This window comes from Plectropomus leopardus, chromosome 6, assembly GCF_008729295.1.
Source record: "Plectropomus leopardus isolate mb chromosome 6, YSFRI_Pleo_2.0, whole genome shotgun sequence".
Classification (NCBI taxonomy): domain Eukaryota; kingdom Metazoa; phylum Chordata; class Actinopteri; order Perciformes; family Serranidae; genus Plectropomus; species Plectropomus leopardus.
In genome coordinates, this window is record NC_056468.1 from 2,043,062 (window position 1) to 2,059,551 (window position 16,490).

A 16,490-nucleotide genomic window follows, 5' to 3' on the forward strand; every position below is an offset into this window, starting at 1 on the left:
TATGTAAAGCACATTTGTAGCAACAAGTCAGGAACATGTTCAGTGACTGGGGGTTAATATTTAACCCTTTGAAACCTGAGCAGTTTGGCTTGAAAGAAGGCAATGGACAAGAAATCACTCAAAAAGTAGTAAGGAAATAATTCAAAGTTTTAAGACAATTACCTGAAACTTGAAAGAATGAAAAGAGAAGCAAACCAGCAAAAAGGAAATGGCTGTTAAAAACTGAAAATGACCCAATTTTGAACACATTTCTTAATATTTTATTTGAAAATTGAGTTTCATAATTTTATATTGACTCTCTCACGTGCGCGCGCATTTTTTTGTCACCTTTTACAGATTTTATCTTAATTATGTTTTTTGTTGTTTGTTTTTTTTTCAGTTTGCAATTTGCAGGACATTCCAAGTTGCTGGTTGTCTTTATTTTCCAATTTGCTTACATTTGTGAAAGTGTCTCTGAGCGCAGCAGTAGAAAACTGATGTCAATCCAGGTTTCAAAGAATTAAAGAGCCCAAGATGGAAAACCTTATTTGTTCTATTTTACCTTAAGTCCAAAATTACCAGGGTCCATCCAATACATTTGGTAGACCATGCTTATTGGGCCTTAGACATTTGGTTTTGTTTGATAAACTGACCAAACAGAAATATGTTGTGCATGATCATTTGGTATATTTACTGCTTGTCAGTTTATTTTTACACTAGCAGTTTAAACAATGCAGGCTGTTTCATTCTGTAGATTTCTACATTTATCTTCGCTGGTGGACAGTGCACAGTTTAAGTGCATATGTTTCAGCAGAATGAAACACATTGGCATTAATATTAATTGACCCTGACAGGGCATTTTGCTTGGTAAGCGCTGTGGAAAGTCAAACTGTCTATTGTTAGCTGAGGCAGGAAGTAGTGGGTGGCTGCTGAGGGTCACTGTGTGGACACATGAACAAAGCTAAGGGTCCTTAGCTAGAGAGACCACGGCACCATTTTAAAGACAGGAAACACAAAGATGGCTGAAGTCAACATTAAACATTCACATCCAGTCACTGTCTTTGAGTAGTGTCGCCTTTCTGGATTGTCAGCTGGGTTTAGTCTCTGCAGAAGCGTGAAGGTTTCTGTATCTGAAGGCTCCTCGCCCTAGTCATCTTAGGATGTCACTCTCAGTAACATGTTCCAGAGCCCTGACTGTCCTTGAGGAGGTGGGGTCCGATAAATGTTCATTCAGCTTTCCTGTAATTTACCAGAATTGTTCCAGTTAGACAAGAAGGACAGTCTCACTTGCACTCTCAGTACGCAGGTTTCAATTAACCCTCGACTTGCGCAAATGCGAAAATAAATTACGCCTAATGGAAACACATTCCAGAAAAAACTTCCATTCATCACAAAAAACTTTTTACGCTTGCATGAGATGGTATTTCAGGTGATTTCAAAAAGCCACATGTCGCAAAACTGCAATAAAAAAAATAACTTTTTTTGGCTTTTACAGGTCACATGATGTACAGCAAAGAGTCAAAGAGTCGCTACAAGAGGAACTCTTCAAAAGTTGAGCGGATTATCCCAGAAGTTGTGAATCCACAATTCCTCTGTGAAATCGTGGACTATCACCTTCCAGAAATCACTCGTATGTGGACCCTCCCACGTAGTAGGGGCTCGCCTTTCCATCATCGCTTGTATAACATGCCAACACATTCTCACTCCGAACTTATTACATGCCAACGTACGGTCAGTGACCTTCAGACTCAACTTATGACGTTTTAGGTATCCTTGCGAAGCCAAGCTATGTTGTGCCAGGTTGCTGCTACAGATATGCATGTGGTGGGATGACGTCATGCCGGGATGACACAGCCCCTTGACATGATGTCAAAACATGTGGTTAGATGAAGCGACATTATCCCACAACAGCGCAAACTGTCATGATGGTTAGGATTAGGCGCCAGAATCACAAATGGTTAAGTTACAAAACACACACACACACACTCCCGACTCCCACACAAAAGTCAATTGTTTGTGTGACCCATCCACCCCCTGCCCTCTATAAGCGCATTCGCGCTCCTTACATGGTTACTCCACCCGTTCTCACTCCAAACTCAGAATGTCAAAACTTGACATGGCGGGGATACCTAAAATGTCATAGGCTGACATGGACAGTCACTGCCCAACCGTCACCATGTGACAACTTCACACCTACATGGCCTTGGATTAGAAATAATGATAGCTAGTGGCTACAATAAAGCTGCTAATGTTTTGAACATCCATTACCATGCTTCTTGAAATGTTATCTCCAGAGTAGAAGTCACAGAATATCACTCAGTGGAAACCCAGGCATCTCACAACTGTGGTTTATCTACATTTCAAAAATATCGCTCAGGTTTCGCACAAATCTGTAATGGAAACCGCCTAGAGTTAAGACAGTAGAGTAAGTCAAAATCCAAAACCATATTTCATAGATCAACCTTTCATAACCTTTAAATGTCTAAATCAACCCACAATCTCTGTTACCAGTGGACACCTGTTTTACTTTAAATAATGCCTCAGTTTGGTCTCAGAAGGTTTAGAGAACTGGGCTCTGTAGAGGTTAAATCCTGTATTCATTATTGTAAGGTCAGACTGAGGTGCATTTAAAGTTAGAAATGGCTCAACAAGTTTACTTAACAGGCTGTTTGTTGGTGCAGAAGAGGGTTTTGATGATATGGAGTTTCTGGCACTACTTCTATTCAACCTTTTTATTTCATCCAACCAAACTGTCTGTTCAGTAATCAGGATGGATTGATCAGATTTGTGTAGTTAATATTTGTAGGGCATTTGTGCATTGATCCTTTGAAGTGTTCAAACCTTTGAACCCTGAGCACATTAGTTTATTATTATTTTTATTTATTTTAAATGGGTAAAAAGCAACAAACATATTGGCAAAACTATCCTGCAAAATGCAAGAAATAAGTTGTTTTAGAATTTAAAGACAGCTGGAGAAAAAATTCCACAGAACTAAACTTCTAATTATCATTACTATAAATTTAAAATTATTATACAGAGTATTTTTAAGAGGGTTTTTTAGGCCTTTTTTAAATTTTCCTGTTTGTTTGTTTGTTTGTTTGTTTGTTTTGCTTATTTTAAGAAACTTCACTTGTACTTTTTATGTTATTTTTTTTTGTTAAATGTTTTTTTTTATATTTTTAAACACTTTTTCCTTGTTCACTCTCTTTTTTCTTTTTCATTCTTTTTTCACTTTCTTCAAATTTTCAGGATATTTTCTTGTACTTTTCACTGTTTCTTTCACTGTGATTTCTTCTTTTGTTGCTCATTGGTTTCTTCAGATGTTTTTGAATGAAATCAAGCAAACTTGCTCAGGTTTCAAAAAAATTAGTAAGACCACCTTGTCAGATTTTAAAGTGTGTGGATCTGCAGGTGATACTGTTTGTTAACTGTGGTTTGATTGTACGTGTGTGGTCTTGTCACCTATGTTCTCTTGAAAGTCCAAAGACAAAATTCTCTAATCTGATCTGATTTGATCATGCTAACGACAGCTCTGTCAGAGCTAGGACGCTCACTTCAGCTGTGCAGTTTCATCTTTCATTCATCAAATCTGACCTTTTCCATACAACCTTCATTGGAAGAATAAAAATGTAATGCTACTTCCCACTATGTTGCAGAAATATGCTAAAGGTCATTTTGCTGTTATCCTGAAACAGAGGACAGACTCAAATTGCCTTCTGACTAGTGATATTAAAATTGACATTTTCCAACAATTTGTTCCATTATGTTATAATGAAAAGTTGAATGCTTTGAAACTTAGATCAATAATACATCACTGTTCTTGTGTGGCATTCAGATGCCTTCCACAAGTATTTAAAACATTTAACCGTGAGCAGTTGGTTTAAAAATGTTTTTGATTTTTTGTGAAAATGTGGGGGAAAAAAAGCAATGAACATCTTGGCAAGAATTGTCCTCCAAATTGCAAGAAATTAGTCATTAAAGAATTTCATCACTGATGATGTGTCCCAGCGCATCCAGGGATGTATCTACACACCTTTCAACTGGCTCGTCCAGTGACTCCCAGGAAAAGAATGGGTGACGACCAGGAAAGTTTGGTGACAACTGGAGAGACAGTGGACAGCACGGAGAGACGGCAACCCGGGGCAGGAAGAGTGCCCCCAAGCTACAGATCATCCCATGGATAAATACCCCCAACAGCTGAGCACCCCAACAGGATGGACTTAATGATGATGACCTTGGAAAACGGACTATCAACCATGAAAAGCAGATGCATCTGTGGAAAGGTCTGCAAGATTGACTGAGGCCTGAAAGTCCATCAGAGCCGGATGAAATGCTTAGTGAAGGAGACTGCAGCACAGCGCAGAGAACCAACGCCTGGTGAGACGCAGGAGGCGCCCTGTCCAGAGACAACCCACAGAGCCCAGAAACTCCAAGTGCCCAGCACTCCTACTCCTAGCAGAGAAGTCCAGAACCATCAGATCAAGTGGCCTCAAGCAAAGCAGCACAGTCTGTGGTAACAGTTTGATAAGGATACATCTAGCATTATCAATGCAACAAGGGGAGGTGTTGAAGGCTGACTCAAGAACCTGACCACTGTCATTACAAGCTTTGGGGCTGAGAGGTTTGGCGTCAAGGAGCAAGTCCAGCAAGCCCACTCACACCAACAACCGTAGGGCAGATAAGATCCACTACCTGCAGCAAGAACTGTGGATGTTGGCAAAGACGTTCAAGGCAGCAACAGAGGAGGAGAAGCCACCTCTTGCTGAGCTCCGACAAACCATCCGGAAGTCTCTCAAGACCCTGCATAGAGCTGAATGGCACAGGAGATGGAGGATTGAGAGCCAACAAGTGAAGTTCCTTTTTAGCCAACCCATTTGGTTTCACAAAGCAACTTTTAGGGCAGGAACGAAGTGGGTGGCTCAGAGTGCACCCAGGAGGAAGTAGACAACTTCCTGTACAACACCCTCAGTGACCCACACAGAGAGCAAGAGCTTGGATCACAGAGAGCTCTCCTGGACATGCCAGCCCCTCTAGTTGAGTTTAACACCTCAGATCCCACTTGGAAGGAAGTCCAGGAGGTGGTAACAGTGCCAGCTCTGCTCCAGGTCCTAGTCAGGTACCCTAGAATCCTCTGGAAGTTGCTGTGAGTGATTTGGTGAAGGGGGCCATCACAGATCAGTGGAGACAGGCGGAGGGAGTCTGGATACCTAAGGAAGAGAACTCAACCAGGCTGGAGCAGTTCCGATCCATCTCACTCCTCAGTGTGGAGGGAAAGGTCTTCTGTAGCATCCTAGGAAAATGACAGACTTTCTCCTAAAGAGCAAGTACATTGACACCATAGTACAGAAAGGTGGCATTCCTGGAGTCCTAGGGTGCCTGGAACACACCGGGGTGGTCACCTAGCTAATCAGGGAGGCACGTGAGGAGAAGGGAGATCTGGCAGTGCTTTGCCTGGACCTAGCCAATGCATATGGGTCGATCCCCCACAAGCTGGTGGAAACTACTCTGAACCGACACCACATACCCTGCAAGATCAAGAACCTCATCCTGAACTACTATGGGGATTTCAGGTTGAGTGACATCAGGGAGTATAACATCCAACTGGCACCGGCTCGAGAAAGGGATCATAACTGGCTGTACAATCTCAGTTATCTTGTTTGCCCTTGCCATGAGTATGCTGGTGAAGGCAGCTGAGACGGAGTGTAGAGGCCCCCTGTCAAAGTCTGGAATCGATAGTCCCCCATCTGTGCCATTATGAATGACCTGACGGTTACCACCACATCAGTCCCAGGATGCAGGTGGATCCTTCAGGGCCTGGAAAAGCTCATATGCTGGGCTAGGATGAGTTTTAAACCAACAAAATCCAGGTCCATGGTCCTGAAGAGAGGGCAAGTTGTGGACAAGTTTCGCTTGTCTGTGGACGGCGTGTCAATACCATCCATCACTGGGAAAACAATCATTAGCACAGGGTTTTCAACTGCAGCCTCAGAGACACAGCTTCAGTCCAAGCTACTGTCAAGAAGCTCGAAGCCTGGTTGTCTGCACTAGACAAGTCTGGCCTACCTGGCAGGTTCAAGGCATGGTTATACCAACATGGCATCCTGACCCATGTACTGTGGTTGTTGCTGGTCTATGAGGTGACTATGTCCACTGTAGAGACCCTGGAGAGAAAGATCAGCTCCTACCTCCGAAGATGGCTGGGTCTTCCACGCAGTCTCACAAGTGCTGCTCTGTACGGCAGGAGCAACAAACTCCAGCTTCCCTTCAACAGTGCGTAAGAGGAATTCAGGGTTTCCCGCACAAGGAGGCAGAGCCACAGCGGATCAAGTTCATCATCCAAGCTGTATATGATGTGCCACCCAGTCCATCTAACCTGCATGTCTGTTGAAAGAGTGACCTTCCAACATTTCCCTGTCTGTCCAGGAAGGTACACATTAGAGCACATCCTGAGCAGCTGCCCAGCAGCCCTCAGCAAAGGACGCTACCGTTGGCACCATGACCAGGTACTAAAGACAGACATCTCTACTGCAGTGGCCAACAACAAACATATCCACATCCAGAAGACAATACCTTTTGTGAAAGCTGGAGAAAAGCCACAACCACAGCAAACATCAGCAGCCAGCCTACTCTCGTCAGCATCAGACTGGGAACTTCGAGTTGACTTGGGCAGGCAGCTCAAGTTCCCAGAGCATATAACACCGACCTCCTTGAGACCAGACGTGGTGCTTACATCTGTTTCCTCTAAGCAAGTCCTCGTATTGGAGCTAACATTTCCCTAGGAGGACCGCATGGAGGAGGCTAATGAACACAAGCGGCTCAAGTATCACAAACTCACAGAGGAATGCCAGAGGACAGGTTGGAAAACCCGCTGCGAGCCAATAGAGGTGGGATGTCGAGGCTTGCTGCCCGCTCCCTCAGCAAGATCTTCACCCTGCTTAGCATCACAGGAGCTGCAAAAAAGAGAGCCATCAGGTCCACCACAGAGGCTGCAGAGAGAACCTGATCTGGAGCAAAAGGTCAGAGAAGTGAGCCAACGCTGTTGGGACACAAGTCAGGGTCTTATCACCCCTGGTTGGGTCACCTGAGGGAGGGAGTTTGATGTTGAAAGACCCGAAACACCCGATGATCTCATGATACATCACTGAAGATGTGTCCCAGCGCATCCACGGATTTATCTACACACCAAAAACAGCTAGGGAGCAATTTCCAGAAAACTACACTTCTAATCCTCATAATTAAAAATTGAAAATTATTTTACAGAGTAATTTTATTTATATGCAGTTTCTTTTTTTCAGGTCATTTCCCTATTGTTGTTTTTTTTTGTTTAACTTTCCTGTTTGATTGGGTTTTTTGTTGTTGTTTTGTTTGTTTTCAGATATTTTTTTTTTTGTGCTTTTATTTATTTATTTATTTTTAATATTTCCTTGCCAATTTCTGGGTCATTTCTTCTTAAGTGGCTCTTTGCCTTTGTCCCATGTTTTTGAAAGCACTCAAGCCAATTTGCCCTGGCTTTAGGGTTACAAGGGTTTATATTAAGTGTATTTCCTTAATTTCTTGACACTTCTCTTAGATAGGCTATCCAATAAAAGACATAAAGTGCCCTAAATATATAATAAAAGACATAAACACAATAATTACAATACCTCCACAGGCTCAAGGGAACTTCCCATCAGACATTTCTACTAAAATATATTCTTATGTCCTACATTTTCTTATTGACTGACTGAGATGCTGAAAATGTAAAGTGGTCATGGCGATGAAGTTGTAAATGGGTAAGACCCTGGCCCCACGGTGTTTTCTGGCAACAGTTAGTCATGTGACACATGCACTGATGTTGACACAAAAGCAAACATATGATAAAAGACAAAGCCGGTGATATTTCAAAATAAGACAGAACTTTCTTTAACCCCAGAGAAATTGCAGTGCGGCAAAAGCAAACTGGGAGAAAATAAAAAATAAATAATAATAAGGGGGCAAATACAAAGGAAATATGATAAATGCAAAACCAAAAACAGGTTCCCAGTACAGATTATAAATATACACAGGTTAACAGCAAAGATACTGCTGGGTTAAAAATAGAAGTACATAACATGACATCAGACATACAGGTAAGTGTGCACAGTGCCCCCTGTTGGTGGCCTGAGGACTGTCTCATTTTCTACAATCAAAAACTGAGGACATCAGAAAGATTTAATAGTTAGTGTTTGAGAGGCCATGTGTCATGGTTTTAGGTTTTGTGTTTTAGTATGAACTTTGTTTTGGGGTTTTCTGTTTCAGTTCCATGTTTCTGTTTTCTGGTTATTCTTGTTCTGTTGTCTCTTTTGTTTTGTTATTTTCACTCCTCGTGTGGTTTTACTTCCTGTTTCTGTGTTTCCCTGGTTATTTGCACCTTTGTTTTATCAGTCTGGTCTGTCCTTCCCTGTTAGTCTTCCCTGCACACCTGTTCTGTTTTAGTCTCGTTTGCTCCTCCCTTGTGTCCCATGCCTCATTTTCATTTCATTTTCATGCCTCATTGGCCAATCCCTGTTCCCTCCTGTTCCCTGTGTCCACCTTCCCCAGCTGTGTGTCTTTGTCTTAATTAGTTTCCCATGTGTATAAATAGCTCTGGTTTGTTTGTTTGATTTTTTATATTCATATTTTATTTGTTTTCTTTTGGAACCTGTTTGTTTTTGGACTCAAAATCAGCATTATACACTCACTTTTGGTTTGCACATTCGTCTGCCTGTTTGTTTTGCATTTGGGCCTCAATCTTCCATACTGACACTGTGAGGTCTTCTGCAGCAGTGTGGTTTGCTTATGCCGTATTCTGTGTACAGCAGGGATGTCCAAACCTTTTTGAATGGGGGCCAGATAAGATGATGTGAAAAACTGAGGGACCAGTTCCTTCTCACATTATATGGATTACTAAAGATTTTTTTTTGTTAGTTTTTTTTTTTTTTTATTATTATTTGGGGTTTTTTTTCTTTAAAGCTTTATTTTGATGCTGTTTGTGCATTCTGGGACCTTACATTCAAAATATGAAAAAAACAACAAAATCCCAGTGCAAATAAATGTATTGTCATCATGAATTAGAAAATGGATGGGGCACCTGGCACCCTACAGGCTGAAAGTTAAGTATCACTGGTTTATTTAATTAATATAATTCCTATTTATATAAGAAATTTGACCCTTTGAAACCTGGAACAGCATCAGTTTTCTTATGTTGTGTTAAGATGCCATTCACATGCATTTAAACCCTTGAAACCTGGGTTTAGGTTTGTTGTCTTTTAAAAATATAGCTAAAAAGGCAAAATAAAACTTGGCTAGAGATGTCCTAAGTAGTTACAAGAAAATAGGTAAAGAAATTGGACAGCAAAGTGGTTTTAAAAGAGAGAGAGAGACAGAGAGAAATTCTAAGATACTAAAAAAAAAGGGGGAAAAATATCCAGAATACTATATTAATTATTGTTTTATTTTTATAATGAAAAATGTAATGTATTAATTTTATCAATATTAGTCTTATTTGTCCTATTCTTATATTATTATTATTATTTGATATTATTATTATTTAATATATTTTATTTTTGTTCAGGCTTTTTTTTTTTAACCTTTTTCTGTTTGTTACATTTTTCTTTTCTTTTCTTTTTTTCAGGTAATTTTCTTGTAACTTGCATCTTCTTTCAATGTTTGTGAAAGAAATCAAGCCACTTTGCTCCGGTTTTGAACGGTTAACTTAATGAATATCAATTTTAAATACGATAATGTTTTGTCAGTAATCAGTCATTGCTACACTTTTTCAAAATTCATAACTTTTATGATATGAACTGGTAACAAATGATGGAAGCTGCAGGAACTTTATATCAGTTTTAATGCAAAAATGAAGGGAACCCATGCCCCTGTCAGTGGCCCCGCCTCTAGAGAAACTTGCCCAGCACATCTCTGCCATGAGATTGTTTGCTCAGCAGAAGGTGCATACTGGGTGATAGGTTCTATCTATCAATCTGTTTAACCCCTAACCTCCCAGAGTCGCTTCAAGGCCCTCCATAAGCCTATATCTGCTCACCCGACTGTTAGGGAGCACAGGGCAAAAACAAGCCAGGCCGGCAGGAGCAGGAGGCCCCCACTGATTTGGGCCCTCTGTCACCGGGGCTAAGAAACATGGCCTATCTGCTGTTTGTCTCTGGCACGATTTTGTTTTGCAAGTGTGCTGTGGCTACAGGTCAGCGGAGCCCGAGAATCAGACAAGCTCTGTCTCTGTCTCCCAGATATATTTGTAAAATAAATAAAGGGGTAGGGCTAAGGCCTGCCTCGTGTTTTGACTTCATCATTTATATTTTGTTCATTTTGTACCCCCACACGACAACCATTTTCTGCTGGAGTGGCAGGATCTTTGTGGATAAGAGGAGATAGTGCTGCAATCACTCTGGGCGAAAGCTTCAGGAGGATGAGTTTCTCTGCTGAGCACAATTAGAATTTATAATTTGATTCTGCAATGATCAGCTGCTTTCTCTTTAGTGACCAATAACATTACATGGGCTGGTTCTCTTGAAAAGGGAAAGTACCTGACAAATATACATACACACACACACACACACACACACACATATATATATATATATATATATTACATTTTTTATATAATTTTCTCTGTCTCTCTCCTCTCTTTTTAAATAATTTTCTTTCTTCTTCTCAGGTCATTTTTCTTGTCACCTTGTATTATTTCTTTGTAAATTTTGGGACATTTCTGCACTCAACTTTTGAAGAGTTATGTGATGCAAGAACACCTCTTGTAGCGCCTGTTGCATTATGCCCAATTTGATACAGAGCTAACTGATATGGCATTCTGTTAGTCTCCAAGACACCTGCTGATGAGCAGAAGTGTGTGGAATATGTAAATCAACATGATACATTTTGTGTGCAATAAGCACAGGTTGTTTGTGGCTATTTTACAACAGTCTGATGCTGGTTGCCCAAAATGTAACCAGCTGATGTGCCATACATAATTATGACTTGACAGTGCGCAGCGTTACTCCAGTCAGAGACTGCAGATGTAACAGATAGCTGCTGCCAAAAACAGCCCAAATTCGGTTGGATCACACAATCTCTCACAGAAATGGTTCATCTTTATCCATCACTGTCTCAATGATAAAAATGTACCCTGAGATTAAATTAAAAGTAAATAAAAAATCAGTGTCCATCACACGACCTCCTCTGATAGAAAATCCACACTGAATGCAGTCATCAGCTGCGAAAACAGACATATAAAAGCTTAAATCACATCCCCCGTAAGGTTCATATGTGGACAAGGTTGTTGTAACTTAATCTATTCTGCTTTCCACAGACATCATAAAAACGGAAAAATCTGATTCTTTACTTAAAGCTGAAAAAACCCCAATTCAGGTAAAAAATCCAAATAAAAAGTTTCTCAACACTGTTTTCTACAATGAATATCTCTGACATCACAAAAACATTTTTTATATTTTAGAATTAAATCTCAAGTACTAAAATACAAAGAAAGCACAGAGTTTTATTTACCGTGGCACATTACTTAAGTTGGCAGAGTTTTCCTGTGTTTCTTAGCAAATGCATTGTTTGTAATTATGGGGACTAACGCATGTGAGAAATGCATGTCCTCCCTCAGAAAACATCTGCAAATTAGATTTTAATGAAATATTTTAAACCATGCTTTTTTTCATCTCTGTTTGCTCTCTAGCAGTTCTCTTCTTCACAGCCTTTTGTTGTTGATGCATTGCCATGTTTGTAATGCATCATTGTCACCAGCTGTTGATCAGTGGAATGTCACAGAACTCCATAGGATATATCTTTAAAACACCTTTAGGAAATAAAAGAAGATATTTGCATTTAGAGCTCCCAAGCCATTGAAGTTAACTCATGACAAACCTATTGAGTAACAACTCTATATAAGGGAAAATTAAACAGTAGTCGAGTTGGGTTGATTTCTGGTTTGCCCGTCCGGTCTGGTGTACAAGTTGAAACCAGTTTGATTCATTCAGACCAGCAAAGTCGTAGTCACTGTGTTAAATCCGACTGAAATTGCGTCACTTATAAGACAAGTCAAGTCAATTTTATTTAGAAGCCCATTACCACAAAACACATTTTGCCTCAGAGGGCTTTACAAGACACGATATTGTTGTGTATATGTTATGTGCAAATATTGTGGTTGTTGATAAGAGTCCCATGCGTATAAAAGCAATATGACAGTGTGATTAATATACTATTATGGTTGTAAATGTGTCGAAAAGGTCATGTTTCATTGTGTGTGTGTGTGTGTGTGTGTGTGTGTGTGCGCGCGCACTGGGTGGGGCAATATGACAACAGCTTGGATTTGAAGCAGACCAAAAACCTGCTGCAGGTGTGTGAGCTGAACTTTCGTTCAACCCTTGTTTACTATTTACTCCTGTCGCTCGCTTTGAAAGCACCACAGCTAAGGAGGACTGGCTGGTTCATGAAAATTAAAGTAGGAATTATTTAAACAAAACCTACTTTTCTCACTACAAACACCTAAATACACTGTCAGCTGGTTGGAGGGAGATTGTTGGGATGCTTAAAGTTTCTGCTGTGATAAATGACCATTGCTAAAAACAGCTGCTTGCTGTTTGCTGTTTTCAGTAAGTATCACAATATAAAACGTGTGCTTTCTGCTTTAAAAATGAACTTTACAAACATAGGAAGATAGCAAGTTGGCCACTCACTCATTATTTAAGTGTTTATGACTTCTATCTGATGAGCATAGCTGATAGCTATGTGGTTTATTTACACGCCTTAACAGTAAATATTTCATGGATTCAATGCAAACAGAGAGCTCCAGTTTTACATGATTCTTTATGTTAGACAATCATGTTCCCTTGGGACACAAGTGTCATTATGTTCCACTCAGGAGCAGCTGCTGAGTCAAGTGGGTTACCTGGTAAAATTCTGCAAACCGGTCCAGTCCAGTGTTAAAAGATAATGTTTTGCTCCTACCAGAGAAAGATTTCGGTGAGCAGTATGACTTTCACAGAGCTAGCTTCTCAGCTTTGTCAGTTTGTGTCCATTCAGTGCAAACTCCAGTTTATCGGTTTTGACCTTCGAGTGAAGCATCATCCTGTTAGAGCTGCAGTGTAGACAGGATACTTCTCAGTATTGTCCCGAGGCTTTTTTGAATTTGCTAAGCATGACTTTAAAATATTAAATATATGACCTCCAAGGCTGATTTATGCTTCCGCACAGAAAAAAAAAAAGTTATGTGAGGTATTGTTACACTATAGCTATTCTTCCGTTCATCAACAGAGCAGTCACTGTTTTTGAACAACTCATCCATGAAATCAGGGTGCATTAGCCTTTCTGGCTTTCCCAATCATTTTGACACTAACAGTGTTCCATATAAATCACCTCATATAATTTAAAATATTACCAAATACCAATGATCCCATAATTGGCCTTACCAGTGAAAAGATTTTCAAATATTCAAGAAATTCCTGACTTCAACTATGAACATTACACAGTCACAACCTTTATATTTAAGTAATTGGTTGATGTATACCACAGAGGAGAGCTGTGTGAGCATGTGAGAGCGTGAGGGCATCATGTTCTACAATAAGAAAAGAAGAATAGTGAGATTTTGTCCTAAACAGTCTGCATTCAGTGTCCTCATGTCTGTCCTTGACCAAGCCAGGGCGCAAGCACAACAAACCACTTAGAAAAGGGAAATTAAATAGAATGACGACAATAGCATGGAGAGAAAGCAGACATGGCAGGGGTTTTCCTCAGTGTCATCCTAGAAGGTCAAAACAACAAAACCTAATCTATCTCTCTGATCCCTATAACACACAGCTTTTTCAAATTTACTCAACAAAATTATTCAGTCAACTGACCTGCACAGCATTGCACTGCACTGAGTGATGGATTGTTTGGAGGGGATAATAAATCATTGCTGTTAACTTGTCTTATTGACTCATGCCCCCTACTGGTATATTTTAATCACTGACTAACATGGTGGTTCCTTCCTATAAATGAACTCGAAGTAAGTTCCAGAAGTAGGTTCCACTCAATAACAGTAGACACATATAGTAGAAAATAAGTAAGCAAAGTGATATTTTCAGAGAAGCATAAATTAATTATACTGTTTCTCAAGAGACCTTCATCTTATACAAGTGAAAAATAACAAGCAATTTGACACAATTTAGAATGACGTACATTCTGAAAGTGCAACGGAACAACTATATGCACACCCAAACCATCGGCTGTGTGATAAGACTTTCTTCCAGATGTTGAAACTGGCTGCAGGAATTTGACGGTTAATCAGGTTCATCTCTGGTTGCAGTTGCGGTGAGGGCTCTGTGTCAAACCCAGAGAACCTTCAGTATGATGTCCCCCATCTCCACCTATACATGAGCATTATGCAGCCCATCCTACTGTACCTTTCAACCTGCCTTTTGAACATGTTATCAGTAACTAACAGGGCAAAACTCTCACGCATAATTAACGCCACTGCCAACTCTCCTATCACCCAACCTAACAGAGTTAAACATATGAGCCATTGTACACATTACTACTTCAACATAAAAGGAATAGAACTCTGCCCCGCAATACCAAAGTGCAGTATCTGCAAATTCCAAACTGAGAAAAACAGCTTTTTGTGTTTTTCGTTTGCCAAATGTAAGCATCGAATTATATTTAACTACTATGTGCATGACTGATTACGTGAGAGTGTAGAGAATCTCAAGCATACTATCGTTTGACCCTCAGGCTGACCTTAGCAACTTTATGGCTAAAACTGCACTCTGCCTCGGTTTCACAGTGCATTTTTGCAAATACTGCACAACCAAAAACCCCAATATCTCCATTAAATGAAGCAGTAGAACAACAAAACTTTAACAGATTAAAGAGCAGATACTGCAGTTCCAGTTAGTGCATAAAGGTGTATTCTACAAAAAGAACAGATACTGTACTTTGCCTTTGTACGGCAGAACTTACCCACTCAGACATCACCTCACCCTACCTCCCTCATGTACAAAGCACTGAGGTACCCACTTTGGAAAGAGCGTGATCCCCATGGCCATAGCTGCCTGAAACTCAGGGCTCCTGCGGATCCTTAAAGTCTTAAAAGGCATTGAATTCATATATTTAAATATGGACTTGAATTAATATTTGGAAAGTCTTAAAACTATTTTCATATATTTATATGAAAATAGTTGAAATAGTATATAGTCCATGTGTTCTACTCTAAAAAGGATTGTTATGTTAGCAGTTAACATAGATCATCAATTTTTTTCTTTTCAAAAGTCATGTTTTATACTACATGGTTAGTGTGTGCCGTTGTATAGCTTATATGGTGTTGTCTATTGAGGTATTGTGTGCTGTTGTATTTGCTGGGGGAAAAAAAATACAAAATCTTACTGTATACAGTATCTATCAACTGTCTTCATATATTGTTTTTGCAGTGAGTAAAGAAAAATCAAATGTACTTAATATGGTATGCTAACAGGAAGTGATGCAATTTGAGCGCCTATGATTTTCAGTCAAACTGTTAATGTGGAACTTCACAAATGCATCAGCAAGAGTTTAATATATATTTTTTGTTTGTTTTCTGGGGTGTTCATAAGGTCATTTCACAATCATCAACATTTAACACTACATTTTTATATGACTTGCTGCCACAATAAACACTGTGGAGGAATAATTTACAAAGACAGTATATTCAAAAATCAAATTTACTTTCCAGTTCATGGATGTATTAAGAAGATCTGGATACAGCATGGACATGGGGCCCCGTTTATTCCTATGAGAGCTGCTCAGAAGCACATGAGGCAAAAAGAGCTCTATTTCCACGGTATAAAAGTACCCGAACCTTCCACATTACCGGGCCCATGAGGCACACTAGAGACTTATGGCGGCCGAGAGCTGGTGATCCAAAAGCCTTCCAAGAAGCAGCCTCCCCCATCAGAAACAGAGGACGAGGTAATCCAAGGACAGTCCATCACTGCCACTGCAGTCCTACAATTTCATCGCCCTTGAGGACAACTTCTGCATCCCACCACCTCCAACACATTTAGCTTAGTTTAGTTAGCCAGTCGAAGTGTCTCCACCCTCCAGCAAGTTCCACAGACGGCCAGCCTTTATTGTAAAATGTTGGAAAAACACCAGAAGATAAAGGGCTTCCATCAAATAGATCAAACAAAAAGCAAACTCGTCTAAGCTCCCATGTTAGCATATAGAGGCAATGGGTTTTTTCCATTGGATTTTGGAATATTGCAGAAAATAAACTCTGTGGCAAACCAAAGATTTTGATACTTACACATTTTGTTCAGCAAGATAATCCCCACACATGAACACCACTCTTTGTATTTTTGAAGGGTGAATGCATTCTCCAGAAGTAGAATGACACAGAAGCTTCAGAGTTTACAATGGGGTATTTATGGAAATTCTATGTGGTTGAAAAAGATGAATGTCTCTTTATTTTGTGTTAAACACAGACCTTATTTTAAACAACTTACCTTATCTTATCCATTCAAAAAACCCACTGGTTTCAA

General features: G+C 40.0%; 1 protein-coding gene and 1 pseudogene across 1 annotated transcript in view; one reads left to right on the top strand and one right to left on the bottom strand.

The window, feature by feature from the left end:
- The window catches only part of LOC121944083 (nuclear receptor subfamily 5 group A member 2-like), a 16,868-nt gene extending 15,218 nt beyond the window's left edge, over positions 1 to 1,650 (bottom strand). The window contains exon 1 of the mRNA XM_042487755.1: positions 1,594 to 1,650. Within this exon, the coding sequence (XP_042343689.1) occupies positions 1,594 to 1,650 (57 nt within the window). The remainder of the gene's footprint in view (positions 1 to 1,593) is intronic.
- A 2,654-nt stretch (positions 1,651 to 4,304) lies between these two features.
- On the top strand, positions 4,305 to 6,982 carry LOC121944084 (annotated as a pseudogene).
- The last annotated feature ends 9,508 nt before the right edge of the window (positions 6,983 to 16,490 follow it).